This window comes from Hypomesus transpacificus, chromosome 11 (assembly GCF_021917145.1).
Source record: "Hypomesus transpacificus isolate Combined female chromosome 11, fHypTra1, whole genome shotgun sequence".
Classification (NCBI taxonomy): domain Eukaryota; kingdom Metazoa; phylum Chordata; class Actinopteri; order Osmeriformes; family Osmeridae; genus Hypomesus; species Hypomesus transpacificus.
Genome location: NC_061070.1, coordinates 9,167,908 through 9,189,452, shown reverse-complemented (window position 1 = coordinate 9,189,452; position 21,545 = coordinate 9,167,908). Strand labels below are relative to the sequence as shown.

The 21,545-nt window shown below is 43.5% G+C and overlaps 1 protein-coding gene across 7 annotated transcripts; it reads left to right on the top strand.

Annotated features, from left to right (window-relative positions):
• Nucleotides 1–985: 985 nt before the first annotated feature.
• On the top strand, nt 986–20,904 carry xpo1b (exportin 1 (CRM1 homolog, yeast) b). Of its 7 annotated transcripts, XM_047028746.1 has the most exons (26): nt 987–1,366; nt 3,427–3,558; nt 3,983–4,084; nt 6,742–6,814; nt 7,971–8,019; nt 8,553–8,614; nt 8,855–8,899; nt 9,334–9,515; nt 9,619–9,667; nt 9,786–9,905; nt 10,133–10,261; nt 10,527–10,685; nt 11,550–11,747; nt 12,027–12,165; nt 12,386–12,567; nt 13,303–13,459; nt 13,730–13,893; nt 14,035–14,169; nt 14,532–14,715; nt 15,514–15,620; nt 17,319–17,513; nt 17,736–17,904; nt 18,001–18,135; nt 18,333–18,492; nt 18,744–18,840; nt 19,436–20,904. In XM_047028746.1, exons 4-26 carry the CDS (start codon nt 6,746–6,748, stop codon nt 19,580–19,582), a joined length of 3,033 nt encoding a protein of 1,010 aa, XP_046884702.1. In that variant the 5' UTR covers nt 987–1,366; nt 3,427–3,558; nt 3,983–4,084; nt 6,742–6,745; the 3' UTR covers nt 19,583–20,904. The 7 variants fall into 7 exon arrangements, with proteins under 7 accessions (XP_046884698.1, XP_046884702.1, XP_046884699.1 ...); XM_047028742.1 differs by lacking the exon at nt 7,971–8,019 and having other exon boundaries at nt 986–1,366; XM_047028743.1 differs by lacking the exon at nt 7,971–8,019 and having other exon boundaries at nt 987–1,088.
• Nucleotides 20,905–21,545: the final 641 nt, after the last annotated feature.

The following is a 21,545-nucleotide window of genomic DNA, read 5'->3' as shown; positions in this document are numbered from 1 at the left end:
TTTTAGATTAACAGCACATCATACAACCTTGCAATGACAGAATAAATAAATAAAAAAACATCTGAAAATGAGTGATCAGTGATATTATGTTGCTGGGTAAAGTATAGGGCGTCCTTCGAAACCCTTCCTAGATGACTTTACTAGCTGGCTTGTCCATAGACTCGCACTAAATCCAGTATTTTTCCATCAAGTGGCGCGCTGAGTCACGTGGTTTGTGAAAAAAAACGATGTCATCTTCGCATCTCCGGCCTCAAGCAGCTGCAATATTATATATTTGCAATTTATTAGAGCAATTTCACAAAAGTTCATTTATTTCTGAATATGTTGTTAACATTTAATGGCTACGTCGTCCACATTATATGCAAGTACGTTTTCTTCGGGTCGTTGTTTAACCTCGTGCCATTGACGAACCATGTAACCACTCCCACCCGTGGCTGGTGGAAAATTACCAGCTTACAAGCAACAGCCAAGCGAATGGTGAAAGTGTCTTTTATCCTTCAGTAATCGATATAGACATAAAACATGTACATTGCACTGAATCAAATGACATGCCTTTAAATATAAGGGTGAGTTGTTCGCAACAAACAGTATCTGAGTAACATTCAAACTACAATTGTGGACCTAAATCGCTTTATCATGGCCAACGCAATGGACATAAAACCAACTGTTGAACAGTTGGAGACTTGCTAATAGTTGGTTTTAACATGAGTACGAATTGTCAAGTCCATTTGCCAGTTACCACTCTTCGTAGATGCATCGAGAAGTCCATTCTGCACGAAATCCGCCCTCTTTTTCTGACCACGGGTGGAGTGAGCGCGTGGGTGCCTGAGTGAATTGAAGTAAATGGACAGCTAAAATGTCCAATAACATGTTGTAAAGAAACATCGTAATACGCTTATCACCAATCAGAGTATAACGTGGGCGTAACGTCAGTACAAACTTTCCGCGGCGCCATCGGCTGAAAACTAAACCGAGATGGAATCTCCCAGTCTGAACCGGTTTCAACCGGTTACGAGTTAGTTGCTTGAGAGAGGAGAAGAGGCGCAGGCACACCATCTCTCATAACGCCCCGGTGCAAAATTATTCAAGTAAAGAAATTATTTGTGAATCAAGGTTTATTTTATTTTGTAACATGAATCGGAGTGACATATTACTTAGCGTGCCGTGATAATAGTTTTTGGAATCCACATCAGTGGTCCTTATCAGCCAGCCATCAATACCCATTCTGGAATTGGAGCTAGCCAGCGTTGCAGAACTAGACTGTTTCTTTTTTGCTAAGTGACAGTGATACAAAATATAGCCTGATAACATAAGATTCACAGGCAGAAAAGGCACTCTTCTTTCCAACAGAGGCGTGGAGTTTTTGGTAGGTAACTGGATTGTAAAAGTAGTTATTTTCTAGGTTATCTTGATACTTGCTTAAACGCCAACATTTGATATGGGTTTGCATTAGACAGCTTTAGTAGTTGAGAAGTCAAGATTAAGTCTTTTTGGACTCACTTTGGAATTAACCATTCTAAGGAGGGCAACAGTGCCTAAACGTTGCTGTAGGTAAGTAGCCATATTTCAGTATGGCACGCCAGTATTGTAAACAGTGACAGTGATGTGTGACCAAACTCTGGACTGGTGAATGTGATGATGGTCGAAAGGCGCTGCAGTTCAAGGAGCTGGGTAGCTATCATGCTGAGTGTGTCATTGCCTCTCCCACTTCAACAGCCGCCACCACATAGGTGTTGCGCGTGCGCTTGATGAGTAGTCAGTGAGCGTCTATAGATAACTTTATACCTATGAATTAAACATGTATTAAAGAATTACACGTGACATCGTTTTCAATTGTGCAAATGTCACCTAGCTTGCAACAGTTTGATCTTTTCAGTTGATAAACACGAGCGATTCGCAAGGAACGACTGGAAAGAGGATGCAACCGGGAGCTAGTGTGGTCATAGTAGCAAGCATGCAGGTTAGCTAGCTAGCGACCACAGATCACACTGAACCTCGTCAACTAATGAACTATTCAGCAAGTGAGCAAACCACAGATGGTATTCACTGCAGTTAAAGTAGCCAACTGTTTAACGCCGCCAACTTGAAGATCATGCTTAATTGGTAGCTCTAGTTAGTTAGACTAGGTCTAGTTAGATGTGCAGTGAAACGTGTGACAGAAATGTCCGGTATGTACTGTACTAGTAGTGCTACATAGCGGGGTACTGTACACTAGCTAGGGTTCGTGGGCCCATTCAGGAAGCTAACCAGCCAGTCAAATGACAGGCACCCTATATTAAAATGTTGTTGGCCCTGTTTGTTTGTTTGTTGCTAGCTAACATTTACAAAAATACTTAAAGAAATGCCTTGTGAATGTGTGACAATGTTACCACCCACCTGTTATGGAAATAATTAAAACCATTGTCTGTACTGTAGCTTGCAACGAAATCCAAATATACCGTTAGCAAAGAGTTATATGGTTCTTGCTGCTAAGTTGAAGTTCATTCTTGTTAGTATTTGATGCAGAGATGTGTTCAGCGACAGAAGTCTAGTCTTGTCAGTTTCAGATGTAAACAAAGTGACGTCGTTAAAGTTTCTTTACCACGTGGTATGTGTTCAGCAGACACAATTTATGTAAGACATAGTATTACATAACTAGAGCAACGTAACTAATAGCCAAAAACACAGCTTATTTGAACAATTTAGCCCTTTATTTATGAGCCAGTCTTTGATTTAAGTTAACTTGTTAATAGAATAGAATAGAATACAACTTTATTGTCCATCCAGAATGGACCTTTTTCTTTGGCATCACCTTCCAATGAAAAAGATCATATACAAAAACATTCCTAATTTACAAAATGTATTCTACATTTATTCTACCTAATAGCTAAAACCTTAAAGGTTAAATATTCATTAACTCGCGACTAACCTGTCTTTTTCACAGTTTACTTTGTGTTTAGTAGTCCAACAGCTCAAGAAACAAGTTTGTGTTTGAATACGTTTTGTTGATGATAGGTATTCTGAAATATCAATCAGAGGGAAGCTTCTCTAACCGAGGAAGTTGATCAGGGGAAGGGTTGCCAACAACAACAACCAGTCCCTTCTCATTTGGTGGCTTTGTGTAACAGACCACTCAAATGTACTCTTGGTCAACCAGTTATTTTGCTGGTTGTGTTTATAATACTGGCCAGTTTGTAGACTGCCGTAGCAGTTTGTCAATTTGTTTCCCAACTCCCTTGGTATTTTGACTGCTCCACCACCTCCACTGTTTGGTTGGTCAGAGAGAGTGATTTAGACATTGGCAAGTGGTTGCCATAGTTGATCAGCTCCTTTGTTTTTCCCACATTGATGTGTAGGAATCTTGAATTGAATTCAAATGCTCAATTCACATGACTGCCTGTCAAATGTTTTGTGTGCCCTCTCAACTCCACCTCCTTGTTGTTGCAGATCTCTATGCCAGCAATTATGACAATGTTAGCAGACCATGCAGCACAACAGCTGCTGGACTTCAACCAGAAACTGGATATCAACTTACTGGATAATGTAGTTAACTGTCTGTATCATGGTGTGGGACCACAGGTAAGTGTTGGCATCTTTGGTAACTGTAGATGGAAAGCATCATGTTTAAAGAGTTGAGGCAAATGGAGGTTGCATATTTGAAGTTGTTTCCTTGCAAGCACATCACATAGAAAATATGAGAAAGTAAGCCTGGTGTAAAGTGCTGTCTGAAGTGGTTACGTATTATGCACAGAATGATGTCCATGAAATGCCTTCTTTTCACAAGAATTTCAACCACCGTTTTTGGAAGGGTTGGCATGAAAACATTTTTTTTTTTTTACACAATTTGAAAATATGTACTTTGGTGAGAATCCAGTAAATCCCAACACTTGGAAAAACGCATTTGACTATTAATGCATTTGCTGTGTTAAGTGTTTTTTTGTTGGTCTAGTAGAGGAATGCAGTACACTTTTAATCTTATGTCATGCAATCTCTTACATTACAGCAAAGAATGGCACAAGAGGTTCTGACTCATTTGAAAGAGCATCCTGATGCGTGGACGAGAGTGGACACCATACTGGAGTTCTCCCAGAACATGAACACCAAAGTAAGCCAGATCCTGGACACACTGCTGAAGGAAATCACATCTCTGTACTTTGAGGAAGAGCTCCTATGAATCTTTGTTTATCAGCCACAATGAGCTCAAACAGTCATACACACCATGATGTGGATCTGCCTGTTGAGCCCTGTCAGTTTTCCCAGTAACTAACGACAGGATTTAATTTCATATAGTAGAGGGATGGTGACTTGCAACTTAGAATTCAGCTGCTGGTTGATGTTCATTGTATGCCAAATAGCCTCCTTTATGAATCCCTTATCTACAAACATTTATTATATAGGAATAATCAATATGGTAATAAAAACAACATCAAGCCAATTAAATTGGAAGATGGAACACTTACCATTTTTCTTAAACCTATATAATCTGTTTCAGTTCTACTGTGGCTAGGTGCCAAGTGGCCACCATAGACTTCCAAATGGATCCACAGTGATTTAGGCCTGCTCCCAGCCCTTAAGACTTCCTTGTTCCCTGAATACCTTTCAGCTGAAAAGTCTTGAGCCTTCCTCAATCTAAGTATGCTGCCCATGGTGCGCTCCCCCAGCCCTAGCTAGTCTGCTGGTGCTGAATACCATGAGCCAAGTGAACGTAGCCATCTCAGGATGGTGTCCAGTTTTTTTTTTTTAACTACGACACATATAGAACATTGATAGAAGGAATCTTATCCAGTATTTTGATGCTCGTATGTCTGTATGTACTTTGATCTAGAAAAGTGCAATGCATTCCAAGACTTCCTCAAAGTGCTGGTAGCGTTTGCCTTGTTCCTTTTGGCTTGCCTGTAAGATTGCTCTTAACACTGACATTCATTACTAATGTCTGGGTTGATCTATCAACAGTATTTGTAGTTTCAAATTCGTAACTTGCCACAATGAGGGCATTAGAGGAAAAGAAAGGAAACAGAAAAGGTAAACACCTCTTGAATTTGTCTAAATTCTGTATTCACCTATTTCATTTGCTGAAAAACCATAAATAAATAAATAAACAGTGCATAACTTAAAGAAGCACTTGTGAACATTGGGCTCTCGTAATTGATTATTTTACTTAATTTTATTTGTGAAGAAATTGAATTAATTCAAGTTGTGACTATTTGATATTAATCACAATGTTCCATTATGTTGATTGCTTGTAATAGGAAGAAAAGGGGTGTGTCATCCTGTGCACCTTGACACAGCTAGGCTTTGACGGCAGGCCTCCACAAGGTCTACCCTTTTGATTCCCTTTGACTGAATTCTGTTCATCCGTTTCTATTGCATCTATTTCATTGGACAGGGTGCAGACTGCAGTCAGTAGGCTCCATTGTAGCGAGGTGTAGTGGTGACGGATGCCAGTAATTTCACCTGTAGGGATCATGGCTCCTTCCCTATCTTATCGTCTCTTCCCCTTTCTTCCACTCTGACCTGATCTCTTCGCCATCCTCAAGACCTTGCAATTAGGTGCTGGTAGCAGCTATGATGACAGAGTTGCAAGGTCTTGCAGTGTCACTTTCTTTCCTCCTTTGGCCTTCTTTGTGTTCTTTCTGTGTCCTATGTGGGAATTAAAGGTGCAACAAAAAAGGTTCCCAAAGGGTTTGATAACAGTTGGATGATGGCTGTTATTGGTGTGTAGTTCAATTACTCAGTCAGGGTAGTTCACCTTTAATACCTCATCCCCATCCCAAACCATTGTCTGCACATTACCAACCCCCTACCCCTACTCTCCCCTGCCTTTTGACACATGCACTTTCTAATGCATCTCATTTGTTATTTTGGACCTGTTGATGATCCCTACAGTTGAAACACTGTTGATCCAAATAACATTAGATCAATAACAATTAAACTAACTTGTAAAACATGTTCTTTTTCTTCTTGCTTGAGTTGATAAAACCTAGGGATGGCTATAGGACCCAAAACGTTTATACCTGTGGTTGGTCTTGCTGTTCCTTATAAGACACACCAGTTCAAGGTGAAAACAGAACTTTTTGTGGGTGGGGTTTTGATGGGGTGTAGTTGTTTAGGACCATTACTCGCACTCTGAAAAATACTCTCATCATCATTTTTTGCAAAGTATGCCTGAAACATAAGCCGAGTCGTTGCAAAACAATTACGACTAGGGCCATTGTTCCAGTTTGAGGACGTCCTCTTCATTTTACTATTGTCCAGCACCTGGTGAAAGGTGTTGCACGCGCATACACAAGTCTTTGTATTCGAGGTCAAACATATAGTCCAATTTAATTATTCACCGTAATCCGTAATGGCCCAATTTTCACTATTGGGTTCAATAAAATGTATCTATTCATTTCAGGCCAGTAGACTTGGAGTAGCCTTTAAATGGTGAAACCCTACAGGCTTGCCTTGACACTTCTCCACTGTCTTTCACTGTCTGGTGTGATGCTGGGAGAAACAGCAGGACTTCTACAGGGTTTCAGCCTAATGTTGGCGTCTAGAAACCAAATGAATATCCAACTGAGTGTTTGCATACAAAACATCTGCATGAAAAGGTCCAATTCAAGTATTATATACTGTGACAGGCAGGCACAATTCAGAGCAATTTTTTTAAAATTGTATTTCTAAAAGGGCATTTTTGTTTTGTTGACAGCTTGTTGTTGATGTTCACTTTTCATGTATCGACATCCATCACTAACGTTGTTCTCTTTTTACATATTCCAGTACTATGCTCTGCAGATTCTGGAGACGGTTATCAAAACAAGATGGAAGATTCTACCTAGAAATCAGTGTGAAGGTAAGTTGGAATGACACCACCTGTATGCTCTCTTCTCCCTTCTTAGCTCCGCTCCTTACTCACATCCACCACACTCCTGACTTAAAACAGGGTAGCAAACACTAGCGTTATATCTAATGGTAACCATCATCTCCGTTGCCTTGTCTGACAGAGGCTGTCCATACATGCTCAGGCTCCCCTATTGTGTTTGACAATCTAGACGCTTAGTGTGGCAAGGACAGTCTGGCTCTCTAAATCTGGCGTGCTCTCCCGACGTCCTGTTGCCAAGTTGTATTCCCACAAAGCATGTCGTTTTTTTTTCTTTCCCTGCTTGGCTGCATTGTGTAGACCACTGTATTAAGGCTGGAGTCTGTGTTCTGGCAGAAAGACAGGCATAAAAACCAACAACAAAAAAACTCTAGCTACTGCTTTAGAACTGGCTGTTTTCGTCTGCCTGCCCTGTTTACCTTTGTAAACAGTATTCAAGGAAAAAGGCCAGATAAGCAAGCACAAACTGTTAATCTTGGTTGATTAAGAGTATTGATTATTTTCTGCATTGTTTACAGAAGATGAGTATGTGATTCTGTGTCTTCCACTCCTACTTCTGCATGGTCCACCCAGCCTGTTAACCACATGGGAATAGTATTTTGATCATGTCGATCAGATAAAAAATAGAATTACATTGTTTTTAGAGGTCAATGATTTTGTTTTTATTATTTATTTCCTTGAGTGTTTTTGGTTAATGGATCTCCGATGGAAAGTGAGCAAAATGCATCTGAGAAAAACAACCGTTTGCAGGCTGTCCGCTGTCTTTCCCCCCCTTTACTGACCACTCTGCTCTTTGCTCCCACCTGCTGGTCCACATTTATACTCACAGAACAATGTATTGACAAAAGGAGATTTAGTTACTGACACAATGGAAGAGAAGGAACAAAAAGGATCAAATACAATCTTAAGTTTATTTGCTGCTTTTAATCATAAAACGTCAAAATACATGAATCTATTAGCCAAATATCTGATCAATGGAAGTAGAATTGGCGGTAATCACAATTTTAGTAATTTAAATGATTCTCTAGATTTTTTTCATTTTTTTGTAATTTTTTTTTTTTTACCCAACCAATTATTCTCAAATTTTCTTTTTCTCGTTGACCTAAGACTTCCTCACTTCTGACCGTAGATGCCTGACTTTTGTTCAAGTGGCAAACCCAGTGCAGGGCGACTGGCAAGTATGTCTTTTCCCCCTTGTGTCAGAATTGCGCCTTGCTTCCGGGTCTGTCCACTACAACCCAACCACACATACATTTACAGAGAAGTATAGTAGAAAGCACTGTTGAGAGATTGCTATATGTGCTCTCCATGTTCAGTCAACATAGAGCTGTGAAATGTGTGTTTGGAAACAAATGGATGCATACGGCCAAATGTAACTAGCACAGAGATATTTCTGTCTGGGCTGTGCTGCAGTCAACAACAATTGAAATATCTCAGTGGAAGTTACATCTGCTTACAATACTGATCCATATGCTGACAAACTGGCCAAACAGGAGTTGTACCTCTATTAAGGACACTTCTTTTGTGTTTTTTCTTTCATCGTTCACATTCAGCAGCCCTCCAGTTTAAGTCAAATCAGGTAGTTGAACAGCTGCAGTACAGAGATGCATGAGAGCAAGCCGACTCTGGCAGAGTCTGAAAGATGTTGTTTAGAATCCCGCAGCACGACAAACTCTCACAATCCATTCCTGTTGGTTCTGCTTGCTTGCAGGGATCAAAAAGTATGTTGTTGGTCTTATAATCAAGACATCATCGGACGCCACGAATGTTGAGGTGAGTCCATTTAGGATAGTGGGGTTTGGCAACATTGGCCTATTTGTGGAAATGTTTAGAATTGATTTTGATACAGCCAGCATTCAAACATAAACCGACTCCTCTTTGGTACTTTGGTTCTCACTGTAAGTGAATAAGTTAGGTCCATGTATTATGCAAGCGTCATCAGCACCATGTGACATTGGTATTAAGGATTACTGTATGTTAAACTGTTTTTTCGGTGTATTTCTTTTCTTCCAGAAAGAGAAAGTATACATTGGAAAGCTGAACATGATTCTTGTTCAGGTAAGATGTGTGTCTGCATATATGCATGCATTGGTATGATATAATGTTGTTTTCTCTAGACTGAATTGGGAGTCATTGAGTCAGTGTGTTGTTCTTCCTGACAACTTAGGGGAAGAGTGGTCTAGATGTGTGTGAAGAGTATTTGAGTGAGTGTATGTGTGTGTGAGCGAGGGTATGTGTGCGTGAGTAAGTGTATGTGTGCATGACAGTGTGCGTGTGTGTTTCACGGTCTGGCTGATGGAATATAGTTGTATGAATGCCTTTGCCTTAGTCCTGTTGAGAATGAGTCACAGCCTCATTTCTGAGGAAAGTCCTGACGTAAACCCAGTCTGGTCTGGACACAGGCCTGCACACGTACAGTACGTGTGTTTATAAACATACCGCTCTAACATGGTTATCTGTGCATATGCGTCCCATTTCTCCCCCGTTCCCAGATATTGAAACAGGAGTGGCCTAAACACTGGCCCACCTTCATCAGCGACATCGTGGGGGCCAGCCGCACCAGCGAGAGCCTCTGCCAGAACAACATGATCATCCTCAAGCTGCTCAGCGAGGAGGTGTTTGACTTCTCCAGCGGGCAGATGACCCAGGTCAAGGCCAAGCATCTCAAGGACAGGTGAGCTCGTCAAAGAACACCTCCTAAAGCCCCAAAGCTATGAATGGGCTTCATGAAGCACAACCGTGCCCCGTCTCTAAACTATACCTTCCTCTCCACTTAGCATGTGCAACGAATTCTCCCAGATATTCCAGCTGTGCCAGTTTGTTATGGTACGTTATCCCCATCCCAGACCCCCACTTCCCCAGTAAACATGACAAGACGATTAACACATTTCTTAATTTACACTGTCAAATGTCTATTAACTGTCTTAAATCCGATTGCTTCCAGGAAAATTCCCAGAACGCACCACTGGTCCACGCCACACTGGAGACCCTCCTACGGTTTCTCAACTGGATTCCTCTAGGTTACATATTTGAAACCAAGCTCATCAGCACACTTGTGTATAAGGTAAACCCCAACACACTTAATTAAAGATCTAGACTGGCATGCACTCGAAATTAGAAGTGCTAAAACATTGAGAGCCTATCTCAGTGGTCATTACTGCATAAAATGCCGTTTGTCAAGAGCTTGGGAGCCGAGTATGATATGGACAGGGATCTTGTCCGTAATACAACCATCCATTATTATTCTCACCCTTACTGTGGACATCATTGACTTCTGTGTGTCCTCTCCAGTTCTTGAACGTGCCCATGTTCCGCAATGTGACACTCAAGTGCCTGACTGAGATTGCCGGCGTGAGCGTCAGCCAGTACGAGGAGCAGTTTGTTACCCTCTTCACCCTCACCATGTGTCAGCTCAAACAGGTGGGCCTGGACTCACACACACACACACACACACAGACACACAGATACACACAGTTAACCAGGAGAAATGATGTCTCACATTTTATGGTTGAACTCCAACAAGTTATACACTCACACACATAAGTATTGACTTGTCGTTGACTTACACACCCGACCGACACCTCTTAAGTTGTGTTTGTGTGTGTATGTGCATGGGTGGGTATGTGTGCTCCTTCTCATCGCACCCCCCCCCCCCCCCCCCCCCCCCCCATGTACCCTCCTCCAGATGCTCCCGTTGAACACCAATATCCGCTTGGCGTACTCCAACGGCAAGGACGATGAGCAGAACTTCATCCAGAACCTCAGCCTGTTCCTCTGCACCTTCCTCAAGGAGCACGGCCAGCTCATCGAGAAGAGGCTGAACCTGCGGGAGACCCTCATGGAGGTGAGGCGTCAGGGAGAGCCGGGGGGAATGGAGGAAGACCCATGGACGGTTTCACTTCTCAAGTCAAAGGCCCCTAATCATCTGGAAAAAACACTTTTTGTTCTTTGTTTCGGCCTAAATACAGTAGCTGCAAAGTCTTAAGGTGGCTACTTTGTTACAGACAGTATACACTATGCCAATAGTATGTGGACGTCACTCCGTACAAAGACACCTGCTTGTCAAGTCTCTCATGCCAAAATCATGGGCATTAATATGGTTGGTTCCCACTTTGTTTGAAACTGCTTTGGCTTTTGGGGAAAGCTTTCCAATATGCAACAGTTATTAGGGAGGTTGGGACTGATGTTGGGTTATTAGACCTAGCTTGCAGATCATTAAATATCGTCTCTGTCACAGTGCAAAACAAACATTTTGTCATACACAGACAGGACACCCACCTGTAAAAAAATTAAATAATAATACTTTTAAATGCCCATGGTTTTGGAATGGGATGTCCAATAAGCTCATAAAGGTGTGATGGTCAGGTGTCACATAAGTTTGACCATAGAAAGTGCGTGTATGTATAAATACTGTGTGTGTATATACAGCCCTTGAAAACATTTAGATACTTAGATGTTGTGAAAACAATCAAGTGAAAGCATTATTACTGTGTTATTTAAAAAAAACTAATATTAACTTGTTTTTCTTTATTCGAGGCTTCATAGATTTTCATTTAATTCAAACTCATTCAATGTAAATAGTAAAACCAGAGAAACCGTTCATTTTGCAGTGTTGCCTCAACTCATTCCAGAGATGTATATACTGTATACATATCTTAACTGGCCCTCAGTCCCGTCACTGCCTTCATGCCTATCTCATTTCCTCCAGGCCCTCCACTACATGCTCCTGGTGTCGGAGGTGGAGGAGACAGAGATCTTCAAGATCTGCCTGGAGTACTGGAACCACCTGGCGGCCGAGCTGTACCGGGAGAGCCCCTTCTCCACCTCCACCTCCCCGCTGCTCTCCGGCAGCCAGCACTTTGATGTGCCCCCCCGGCGACAGCTCTATCTCCCAGTTCTCTCCAAGGTATGGAGAAACGCCCGTCTGCAAGTTTATCACCATTCATCGAAGCAGAGCTTCCTCGTCAAGCGGGATATTAAAGCCCGGAGCCTGTTGGATGCTCGCTGGAAGGAAGGCAAAATATTGTCACTATGCTTGCGTGGGGTGAAATTCCCTAGTGTGTGTGTGTGTGTGTGTGTGGGGGGGGGGGGGGGGGGGGGGTCTGTCAGTGTGTCTGTGTGAGTGTGTGGTTCAATATGTGGAATGTGTGTGCTGGGCTTGACAGCTGTTTATCCCTTGCACCAGGTGCGCCTGCTCATGGTGAGTCGAATGGCCAAACCGGAGGAGGTGTTAGTGGTGGAGAATGACCAAGGGGAGGTGGTCCGGGAGTTCATGAAGGACACAGACTCTATCAACCTCTACAAAAACATGAGGGAGACACTTGGTAAGTGTGTTGGGGTTTGTGTGGGCATGTGTTCTATTTGAATTTTAGGAGTTAATCACCCATAGGGACGCAACAGTCTACAAATAGTCCACCACAGCACAGTAACACTAAACGGAGTGTATATTCATTTAAATCCTCTTGTTACACACACTTTCTCTTGCTCTTTTTCTCACAAACACACACCAACTCGTGAGTTCTCATCCTCCCCCCCTCTCTGCAGTGTACCTGACCCATCTGGACTACGCCGACACGGAGCGCATCATGACGGAGAAGCTGCACAACCAGGTGAACGGCACCGAGTGGTCGTGGAAGAACCTGAACACGCTGTGCTGGGCCATCGGCTCCATCAGCGGGGCCATGCACGAGGAGGACGAGAAGAGGTTCCTGGTCACCGTCATCAAGGTGCACACATCTGATAGTTCACCCTCGGATTCCATTCATCCATTCGTTGACGTATCATTTCAATGACTCACATACTCAGGGCTGGCCCAAGCCTTAATGGGGCCTTAAGCAGAATTGATTTGGGGGCCCCTCGGCGTCGCTTTTTATTTAAAAAAATGACATTCAACTGTTACCTTTGATCTTGGGGGCTTTCTGATGGCCAAGGGGGCCCCTAAGCAGCCGCTTAGTTCGCTGATGCCTTGGGCCGGCCCTGTACATACTAATATATATTGAAACATTTTGAAATGAGCTTTGAAGGGATAGTGTCTGTATGTGTATAGTTACTGTGTAGCACAGCACCCCCATGTGGTGGTAGTTTTCATGGCTGTCAAACAGGTCCCCTGGAATAATTGCACTATCATGGACATTATGGGGTTTCCCAGACAGGAATTAAGACTACACCTAAACAGAGAGGAATATTCCATGAAGATCTCTCTATTTTTTTTGTCGTCTAACTTAATCCATGTCTGGGAAACTTAGCCTTTAAAGTCACTCTGGATGGATATGTGTGTGGTCACAAAAAATGGCTGCAGTGTAAATATACAACCCAGCAAACAATGGCACGTTTGATTCATTTTAATTATAAAGGTCTGAGGGGTTTTTAAGAATAATAGACTGGTGTAGGGTCCATACCTGGCAAAAGTGGTGCGTGGTGCATTCAAATGTCTGACTGTGGTGTGTATGTGTGTGTTCTAGGACCTGCTGGGCCTGTGCGAGCAGAAGCGGGGCAAGGACAACAAGGCCATCATCGCCTCCAACATCATGTACATCGTGGGCCAGTACCCTCGCTTCCTGCGCGCACACTGGAAGTTCCTCAAGACGGTCGTCAACAAGCTCTTTGAGTTCATGCACGGTCAGTGACTGGACGCAGCACAGCTGTCACACTCTAAAGTCTGTGTGTGTGTGTGTGTGTGTGTGTGTGTGTGTGTGTGTGTGTGTGTGTGTGTGTGTGTGTGTGTGTGTGTGTGTGTGTGTGCTGCTGGGGATTTTCAGACTGTTGTGGAAACAACTGTGGCAGGGGTCATTTGAATGGGAGTGTGTGTGTGTGTGTGTGTGTGTGTGTGTGCGCGCGTGTGGACACCGTTGGGCATGTTCCATCTCACCGTGCTCCTACCCTTGGCAGAGACCCACGACGGTGTGCAGGACATGGCGTGCGACACCTTCATCAAGATCGCCCAGAAGTGCCGGCGTCACTTTGTGCAGGTGCAGGTGGGCGAGGTGATGCCCTTCATCGACGAGATCCTCAACAACATCAACACCATCATCTGCGACCTCCAGCCACAACAGGTTCGCTTGGGGCTGAAGCCTACTCAGAGTTCATCGGGGACACACACACACACACCTCCTAAACCTTTTCAAATACCGTCATCTTTTATCCCTACACCGACGATAGTCACCATGCTGTATGTTTCCCATGTGTGTTTTCAGGTGCACACGTTCTACGAGGCGGTGGGCTACATGATCGGGGCCCAGACGGACCAGGCGGTGCAGGAGCACCTGATAGAGAAGTACATGCTGCTGCCCAACCAGGTGTGGGACAGCATCATCCAGCAGGCCACCAAGGTGAGCCCCAGAAACACCTGCCCACCTACAGGGAGGAAGGGATACGTCCAAATGCCACATTCTTTTGGAAGGAGTTGCCCTAGGGTGCTATGTGTGACATGAGTGATACGTGTCACTGTCTCAGTCGAGGCATAGCCAGAGAAGTGGAGGAACTCTGACGTGTGTAATCTTAAGAATTGGCAGAAAGAAATGATTTGAAGATTGTGTGTCCTAGTCATTGCCCTATATTTTCCTCTCATTGTAATTTTCAATGGACTAAACGTGATTCGTGAATGTATTTTCTTCACAAAAGAGCCTGTGAACCTGGTTCATGTTCCAATCTTGGGACCTTGAGGATCCGTAACGACCTCTTCCTCCCCCAGAACGTGGACATCTTGAAGGACGCGGAGACAGTGAAGCAGCTGGGCAGCATCCTGAAGACCAACGTGCGCGCCTGCAAGGCGGTGGGCCACCCCTTTGTCATCCAGCTGGGACGCATCTACCTGGACATGCTCAACGTCTACAAGTGCCTGAGCGAGAACATCTCAGCCGCCATCCAGACCAACGGTGAGGGACGGAAGCTCGGCATGTGTGTTTGGAGAGAGGACGGGCGATGAGTCTTTCGTACGGTGTGTGTCTGTGTGTGTGTTGATTGAGTTGGAAAATGTATGGACTTTTTTTTTCATAATAAGAATCAGAATTCAGGCTGACTTCTTGACTACTTTTGACTAGTTTAATACTTTGTGTGCGTTTGTAGCTTCTGACAGTGAATGGGGTGTGTGTTTATTGCATTACAGCTTGTCTGCTTTCATATGAGAATATGCATCTGAGCATTGTCATAGTGGTGTATATGTGCCTGAGTGTATCTGTGCCTGAGTGTATATGTGCCTGAGTGTATATGTGCCTGAGTGTATATGTGCCTGAGTGTATATGTGCCTGAGTGTATATGTGCCTGAGTGTATATGTGCCTGAGTGTATATGTGCCTGAGTGTATATGTGCCTGAGCGTATATGTGACTGAGTGTATATGTGCCTGAGTGTATATGTGCCTGAGTGTATATGTGCCTGAGTGTATATGTGCCTGAGTGTATATGTGCCTGAGTGTATATGTGCCTGAGCGTATATGTGACTGAGTGTATATGTGCCTGAGTGTATATGTGCCTGAGTGTATATGTGCCTGAGCGTATATGTGCCTGAGTGTATATGTGCCTGAGTGTATATGTGCCTGAGTGTATATGTGCCTGAGTGTATATGTGCCTGAGTGTATATGTGCCTGAGCGTATATGTGACTGAGTGTATATGTGCCTGAGTGTATATGACGGGTTTGACATCCGTGTGTTCCTTGTGTCCCCCTTGTGTTCTGCAGGAGAGATGGTCACCAAGCAGCCCCTGATCAGAAGTATGAGGACTGTGAAACGAGAAACGCTGAAACTGATCTCAGGCTGGGTTAGCCGATCAAATGATCCCCAAATGGTGAGATAGTGTTCACAGATGTGACAATATTTGTCACAATGTGAGTATATTTTTACCACACACACACACACGCCCCCTCTAGAAATGCAAAGCACCGTGGGTATCAATGAAAAGCAACTTGTCTGCAGATATAGGAAAAATGAGCCTGTTTTATTTTTAGATGGAAACCTTACTGGGTTTTTTTCCGATTGCTTAACACAACACACGATTCACACAACCAGACACACAAGTATCAGAACCCATCTTTTTGCTGAATGAAACTACGTTCAAAACTATACAATTATGTATAAAAACCCTATTCTGTCACCGTATGCCACACACATGGTTCATAAAATAAGACTGTTTGAACCAGTTACACACTGTTGTGCACAATTCAAAAAGTTTTACAGTAACTACTCTTTTCTGATGATATAACCTGCTTGATTTTGTCAGAGATATTGTTACAGTAGAGTACGTAAAAGTACATGAATATGTTGACCAAACACAACACACAAGACCAGTACTGCACACTGATGAAAATATGTACTGTATTTCTCCACATTGTCTACGTAAAGGTTGCATTTTGTGCAGAATATGACAAAATATTTCAAATTGAATACTGTATAGTAGGCTACATACTGTAAACACAGCAAATACATTTGTGGAGACAAATGAAAGTATTTAGCAAATGAAATACAGTACATTGTTTCAATCATGGACTGCAGTGAATGTGTACAAAAGAAGTACTGTACTGTAGACAGTAGAGAAAAGTAGTTTTCACCTGTGCTCTTGTCGAAATGTTAAAATTACTGTTGCAACAGTATATCTGCTGAGGTTGGGCTGAACTCTCTGTCCAGCCTCTCAATGTTGCCCCACAGTTCACATACCCCACAGTCAACCAATGTGGTTTGAATTTCATTAGATACAGTAAATTTGGCCCTATTCTTCCACGGCCTCCAGGTCCACCTCTCCCTCTCCCTACCACTCTTCCTCCACCGGGTCCCCCTCTCATCCTCACTCTTCCTGCAACATTACCTTCCATTTTTGATGAGGACAGGTACACTGACCTGTTGCCTTTTTATAGTGCTTACATCTGATGTTTACAATTAAGCCCTTTAGTGCTTGTACACCTGATGCCCGTGTTTGATCCATCTGTTAACGTGTGGCATTTTACAAGGCAGTGTCTTGAAAAGGCAATTAAGTGACCATCTTATATTTCTGTGTCTAATGTAGAAAGGTGTGTTTGGTGATTTGCAAAACACTGTGTAGCATTTTGCAAATAGTGTGAGACTGAGAATGGGCTTATAGTTGTCGAGATCTGTTTTGCTCGTTGAGTGTCAGGTTTCACTAACTGTGTGTTATATGAAAATTCTGTAAGACAGTTTTCTATTGTAGTAAGCTGCCAGCCTCCAAAGCAACTCTGAAGTCTACACTAAAATACTGACATGGAACTGGTAGCAGAGTACTCAAGTCCCAAGAGGGGATATCAAGATTGTTCGATTAGTGTATTTATAAAACATGTAGTGCACTCATGAGAAAGATTGAGAAAACGACATACAAAATCTAGGCAAATATACTAACTGGCAACTTAAGGAAACTTTATTGATGAAGACACAGATTTGACGATGGCCGTTCCCAAGGCTGAGATCAAGCCCATCCTAAATTATCTGTTGGAATGTTCTGGTCCCACACTGATCCCCTTTAATCCCCATGTTCCAGGTGGGAGAGAACTTTGTCCCTCCGCTGCTGGACGCAGTCCTCATCGACTACCAGCGCAACGTCCCCGCCGCCCGCGAGCCCGAGGTCCTCAGCACCATGGCGACCATCGTCAACAAGCTGGGCGGCCACATCACCGGGGAGATCCCGCAGATCTTTGACGCTGTGTTTGAGTGCACCCTCAACATGATCAACAAAGTGAGTGCTGGGAGGGAGGGATCGTCAAGTTAGCTTTCTCCTCCAAACTCATGCAAGTGGGATCGTCAAGTTAGCTTTCTCCTCCAAACTCATGCAAGCGGGAGTTGGAGAATCTGAACAGACAACTTTTTTGCTCATGATTTATCCTGTAGCTGAATGTAATCTGAGGGTGTCTCACCTTCATCCCACTAAGGTTCTGCCCACCCCTCTCTGTCTCCCCAGGACTTTGAGGAGTACCCTGAGCACAGGACCCACTTCTTCTACCTTCTACAAGCTGTGAACTCCCACTGCTTCCCTGCATTCCTGGCCATTCCACCTGCCCAGTTCAAACTGGTGTTGGACTCCATCATCTGGGCCTTCAAACACACCATGAGAAACGTGGCCGACACAGGTGAGATTCTGAACTTGATAAAAAGCCACGTTTGGGGAGTTTTATTTGCATGGGATGTGATATTCACCGTGGCTCTCATCCCCCTCTCCCTCCCAGGTCTGCAGATCCTGTACACGCTGCTCCAGAACGTGGCCCAGGAGGAGGCGGCGGCCCAGAGCTTCTACCAGACCTACTTCTGCGACATCCTCCAGCACATCTTCTCTGTGGTCACAGACACCTCACACACCGCCGGTGAGTAGGCTCCTCCCCGCCTCTGCAGCCCAGGAAACTCAGCCTCCTCTTCAAGGAGCGTTGCTTCATTTCCACGGTTGATAAGGAAGATAAATAAGTACTGTCGTGTTTTTTTTACGTTATTTTATACGTACATTTTGACGATACATGCTGCAGTATAAATGTCTGAGTTTGCAAGTGGTGCCCTTGTCCTCCAGGCCTGACGATGCACGCCTCCATCCTGGCCTACATGTTCAACCTGGTGGAGGAGGGCAAGATCAGCACAGCCCTCAACCCCTCCACCCCCGTCACCAACCAGGGCTTCATCCAGGAGTATGTGGCCAACCTGCTCAAAACAGCCTTCCCACACCTACAGGAGTGAGTCTCTGTCTCTGGCCCTCACATGCACCCTCACAAAGGCCCGGGCGACGCCCCCAATCCAAGATCAAACCCAGGATCTTGTTGCGGCAAGGCGGCAGTGCGCCACCGTACATTTAGTGCTAGCTAATTCAAATACCCAGCAGTGTCTGCCTCTTGCTTTTCCCGAACCTCCCCACATGTTGATGTGAAGGTTCACTGCCCGAGTTTGCACTAAATGTACAAACTCTTCTGTCTCTCCCCTCCTGCAGTGCCCAGGTGAAGGTGTTTGTGACGGGGCTGTTCAGTTTAAACCAGGACATTCCTGCCTTCAAGGAGCACCTGAGGGACTTCCTAGTACAGATTAAGGTAAGGGTTTGGAGTTAGCTGTGGGTGAGGATACCTCAGCTCAGTCAGGAGTCTCGTTTGACTTTATCTACGGGACCCTCCATAGGCCACCAGCCCCCTAAAGTGGGACAATCCTTAGCTCACCATGATAATCTTTCTAAATGGGATTTTACCGACTGTTAGAACCAATAGAATACTTAAATTCACTGCTGGTATCTTGGAGATTTTTAAAAATCCTTGATAACCTTACCATTGGTGAGAACATGAAGTATGAAGTGCTGCAAACCCACATACTGCAGTTACAGGGATGTAACGGGTGTATTAGCTGTATATTAGAAAACCTTGTTTGTGCATTGGGGTTGTGGTACTCATGAATTGATGCATTGTGTTGGTTTGTGGGAGGGTTAGCTTATTGTGTATTCTCTGAGAACAGTAGTTGTTATTGCAAGGTGAATGGTAGGTTTGTGTGGTAACGATCCCATACAAGAACATTGGAAGTGTAGGGCAGGGTGTTTAAATCAATGGGGTTATATTAAAGGAAATCAATAGGCTGTTGTGACATTGCGTGTGTTATGTCCACGACGCACTTGACGGCCCATTGCTGGCTCCCATCCAGGAGTTTGCTGGCGAGGACACCACAGACCTGTTCCTGGAGGAGCGGGAGGCGTCGCTACGTCAGGCGCAGGAGGAGAAACACAAGCTGCAGATGTCAGTTCCAGGCATCCTGAACCCCCATGAAATCCCAGAGGAGATGTGCGACTGAGCATCACCCCAACCAAACTGTACAGTCATCCAAACAAAACAACAAACGCAGATTTAAACCCGAACAACCAATCCAAACGCGAGGCTGGAGCGAGGTGGGAATCTCCTTCCTCCACACCAGTGTGTGCATCCCCCATTGGGTGTTTGTCGACCAAAACAATTTCAATATATGTACAGTAAATGGATACCGCATCACCCTGTGGCTCTTTTTAGTACATGTTTTATATGGCGACTATTGTGTGTGATATCTTTCCAAACTGTTCACCCAATGTTTGGTCTACCCCCGCTCCCCCATACATCCCAAGAGCTGCATGATGAGGGCATATCGACTACATTTTTGTTTTGTTTTCTCACCCTACTTTTGAGTTTTTCCTCCTTCCAACTCCTGATATATTTGTTAATATATATATATATATAATATATACAGTTGTGTATATATAATATACAACTTTTTGTGCAAAAAGGCGTACGTGTCAAAAGTCATCTGCATAGAGGCTTCTAGAACTGGTGTTTTAAACTGGTGGACAGACGGGAAGCAGTGTTCTAGAAGTGTGTGTTTTGCCCTGCTGCAGTCTGGAAGAATGTGAATTGTACGGATTATGAATGAAGGTTTGCAAGACTCTGCTTTGTGTGTAAGATGTCAAGGTCGGCATCTTTTGCTCCTCAGTTTTGCTTCACTAAAATACAATTCTAAAAGAAAGCCCACAGCTATTGCTTTGCTGGGCAGGGCGTTTCTGCGTAAACTGAAACGGATTATGTGCATATCATCCCAATTGTATAGCATCTTTAATACTATGGGAACATACTTGTTTTTTTGTATTATTATATTTTTCTTTTTGTGCGTGTGAGTGTGTGTGTGTGCTGTCGCGTAGACGACATCAGCGTTTTGTTTTCCTCTAAGAGGATTGTTGCTCATTTGTGAGCCTTCATTAAAATGGACGTTTAAAGAAGTGGTCTAGATATTTATGGGTTCCTGTTGGTTGCATATTTTTAACTACTCCACTTTAACTCAGATGGCTTTAGAGATTTTGAATTATACTAATTTACATTGTTTACCATGCAGTAGTGCTTCAAGACACTACCTTTAGAGCAAATATAATACAAAAAATAAACTTGGTTTACATTTAATTTTGTATTTTTGCATTTTCACTTTCAAATCAACAACAACAAAATCAGGCTTGTAGCCACATACCAAACTGATTGCAAACAATTCTGATTCGGCAAAGAATGTATAAATCAAAAAAACCTAATCTCTAATGGACTGCCCCCTCTCTTAAGTGTTACATTTGTTGTGAAACTTTTTGAACTGATTAAAGGTGATAATTTTATAACACAGTCTCTCATTTTTGGTATATCTCTGCTAGCAAGCTACAAGACGTACAAGCCTTTTCTTAAGGACAAATAACTTAAAGATCAATCAGGTTTGTAAGGAGACATTACCTTGAAGTCAGCAGTAGTGGTACAAAGTGTTTTAGTGCTTGGCAGCAACGAAAGCCAGCTAGTCTTCCCAAAGGCCTCTGATTCAAATGAATGCAGAATGGATGGATGGATACTACAGTCATATCCTATGGGGTAGGAGAAACAACTGGGTAGGATTGGCCCAGTAGTTGCTGGCCTCTTATATGTTCTGACAAGCTCAATGAAGAAAGTTCCTCACTTCTCTCTAGCGAGGCCAGCACACTGGAGATCTGGGCCAGAGCCAGTGAAGAACACTTATGATCCCAATTGAAATCTAGTGAGACGAGAGTAGCTGATGACAGTTCTCTCTAAACAGCTATTTAATTCGCGTTTGTCAATTTTCCTGTCTTTAGGTAAGGTTGGGCATGAGTAAAATGCTAAAAAATGCAACTTATCACTGCAAACCGTATTCCATTAAAAGTTAGTGAAACTCTATTACAAGGTAACAAAGATTTCTAATGCAACAACCAATATAAGCCTCAACGTGCCCCTCCATCCAGGGGTTA

Excerpts from the sequence above, each read along its gene's own strand:
- xpo1b (XM_047028742.1), top strand. The coding sequence starts at position 3,433 with ATGCCAGCAATTATGACAATGTTAGCAGACCATGCAGCACAACAGCTG. Across the intron at positions 9,668-9,785 it reads AGCTGTGCCAGTTTGTTATG|GAAAATTCCCAGAACGCACC; the intron begins GTACGTTATCCC and ends GATTGCTTCCAG. Across the intron at positions 18,493-18,743 it reads GCCTTCCCACACCTACAGGA|TGCCCAGGTGAAGGTGTTTG; the intron begins GTGAGTCTCTGT and ends CCCCTCCTGCAG.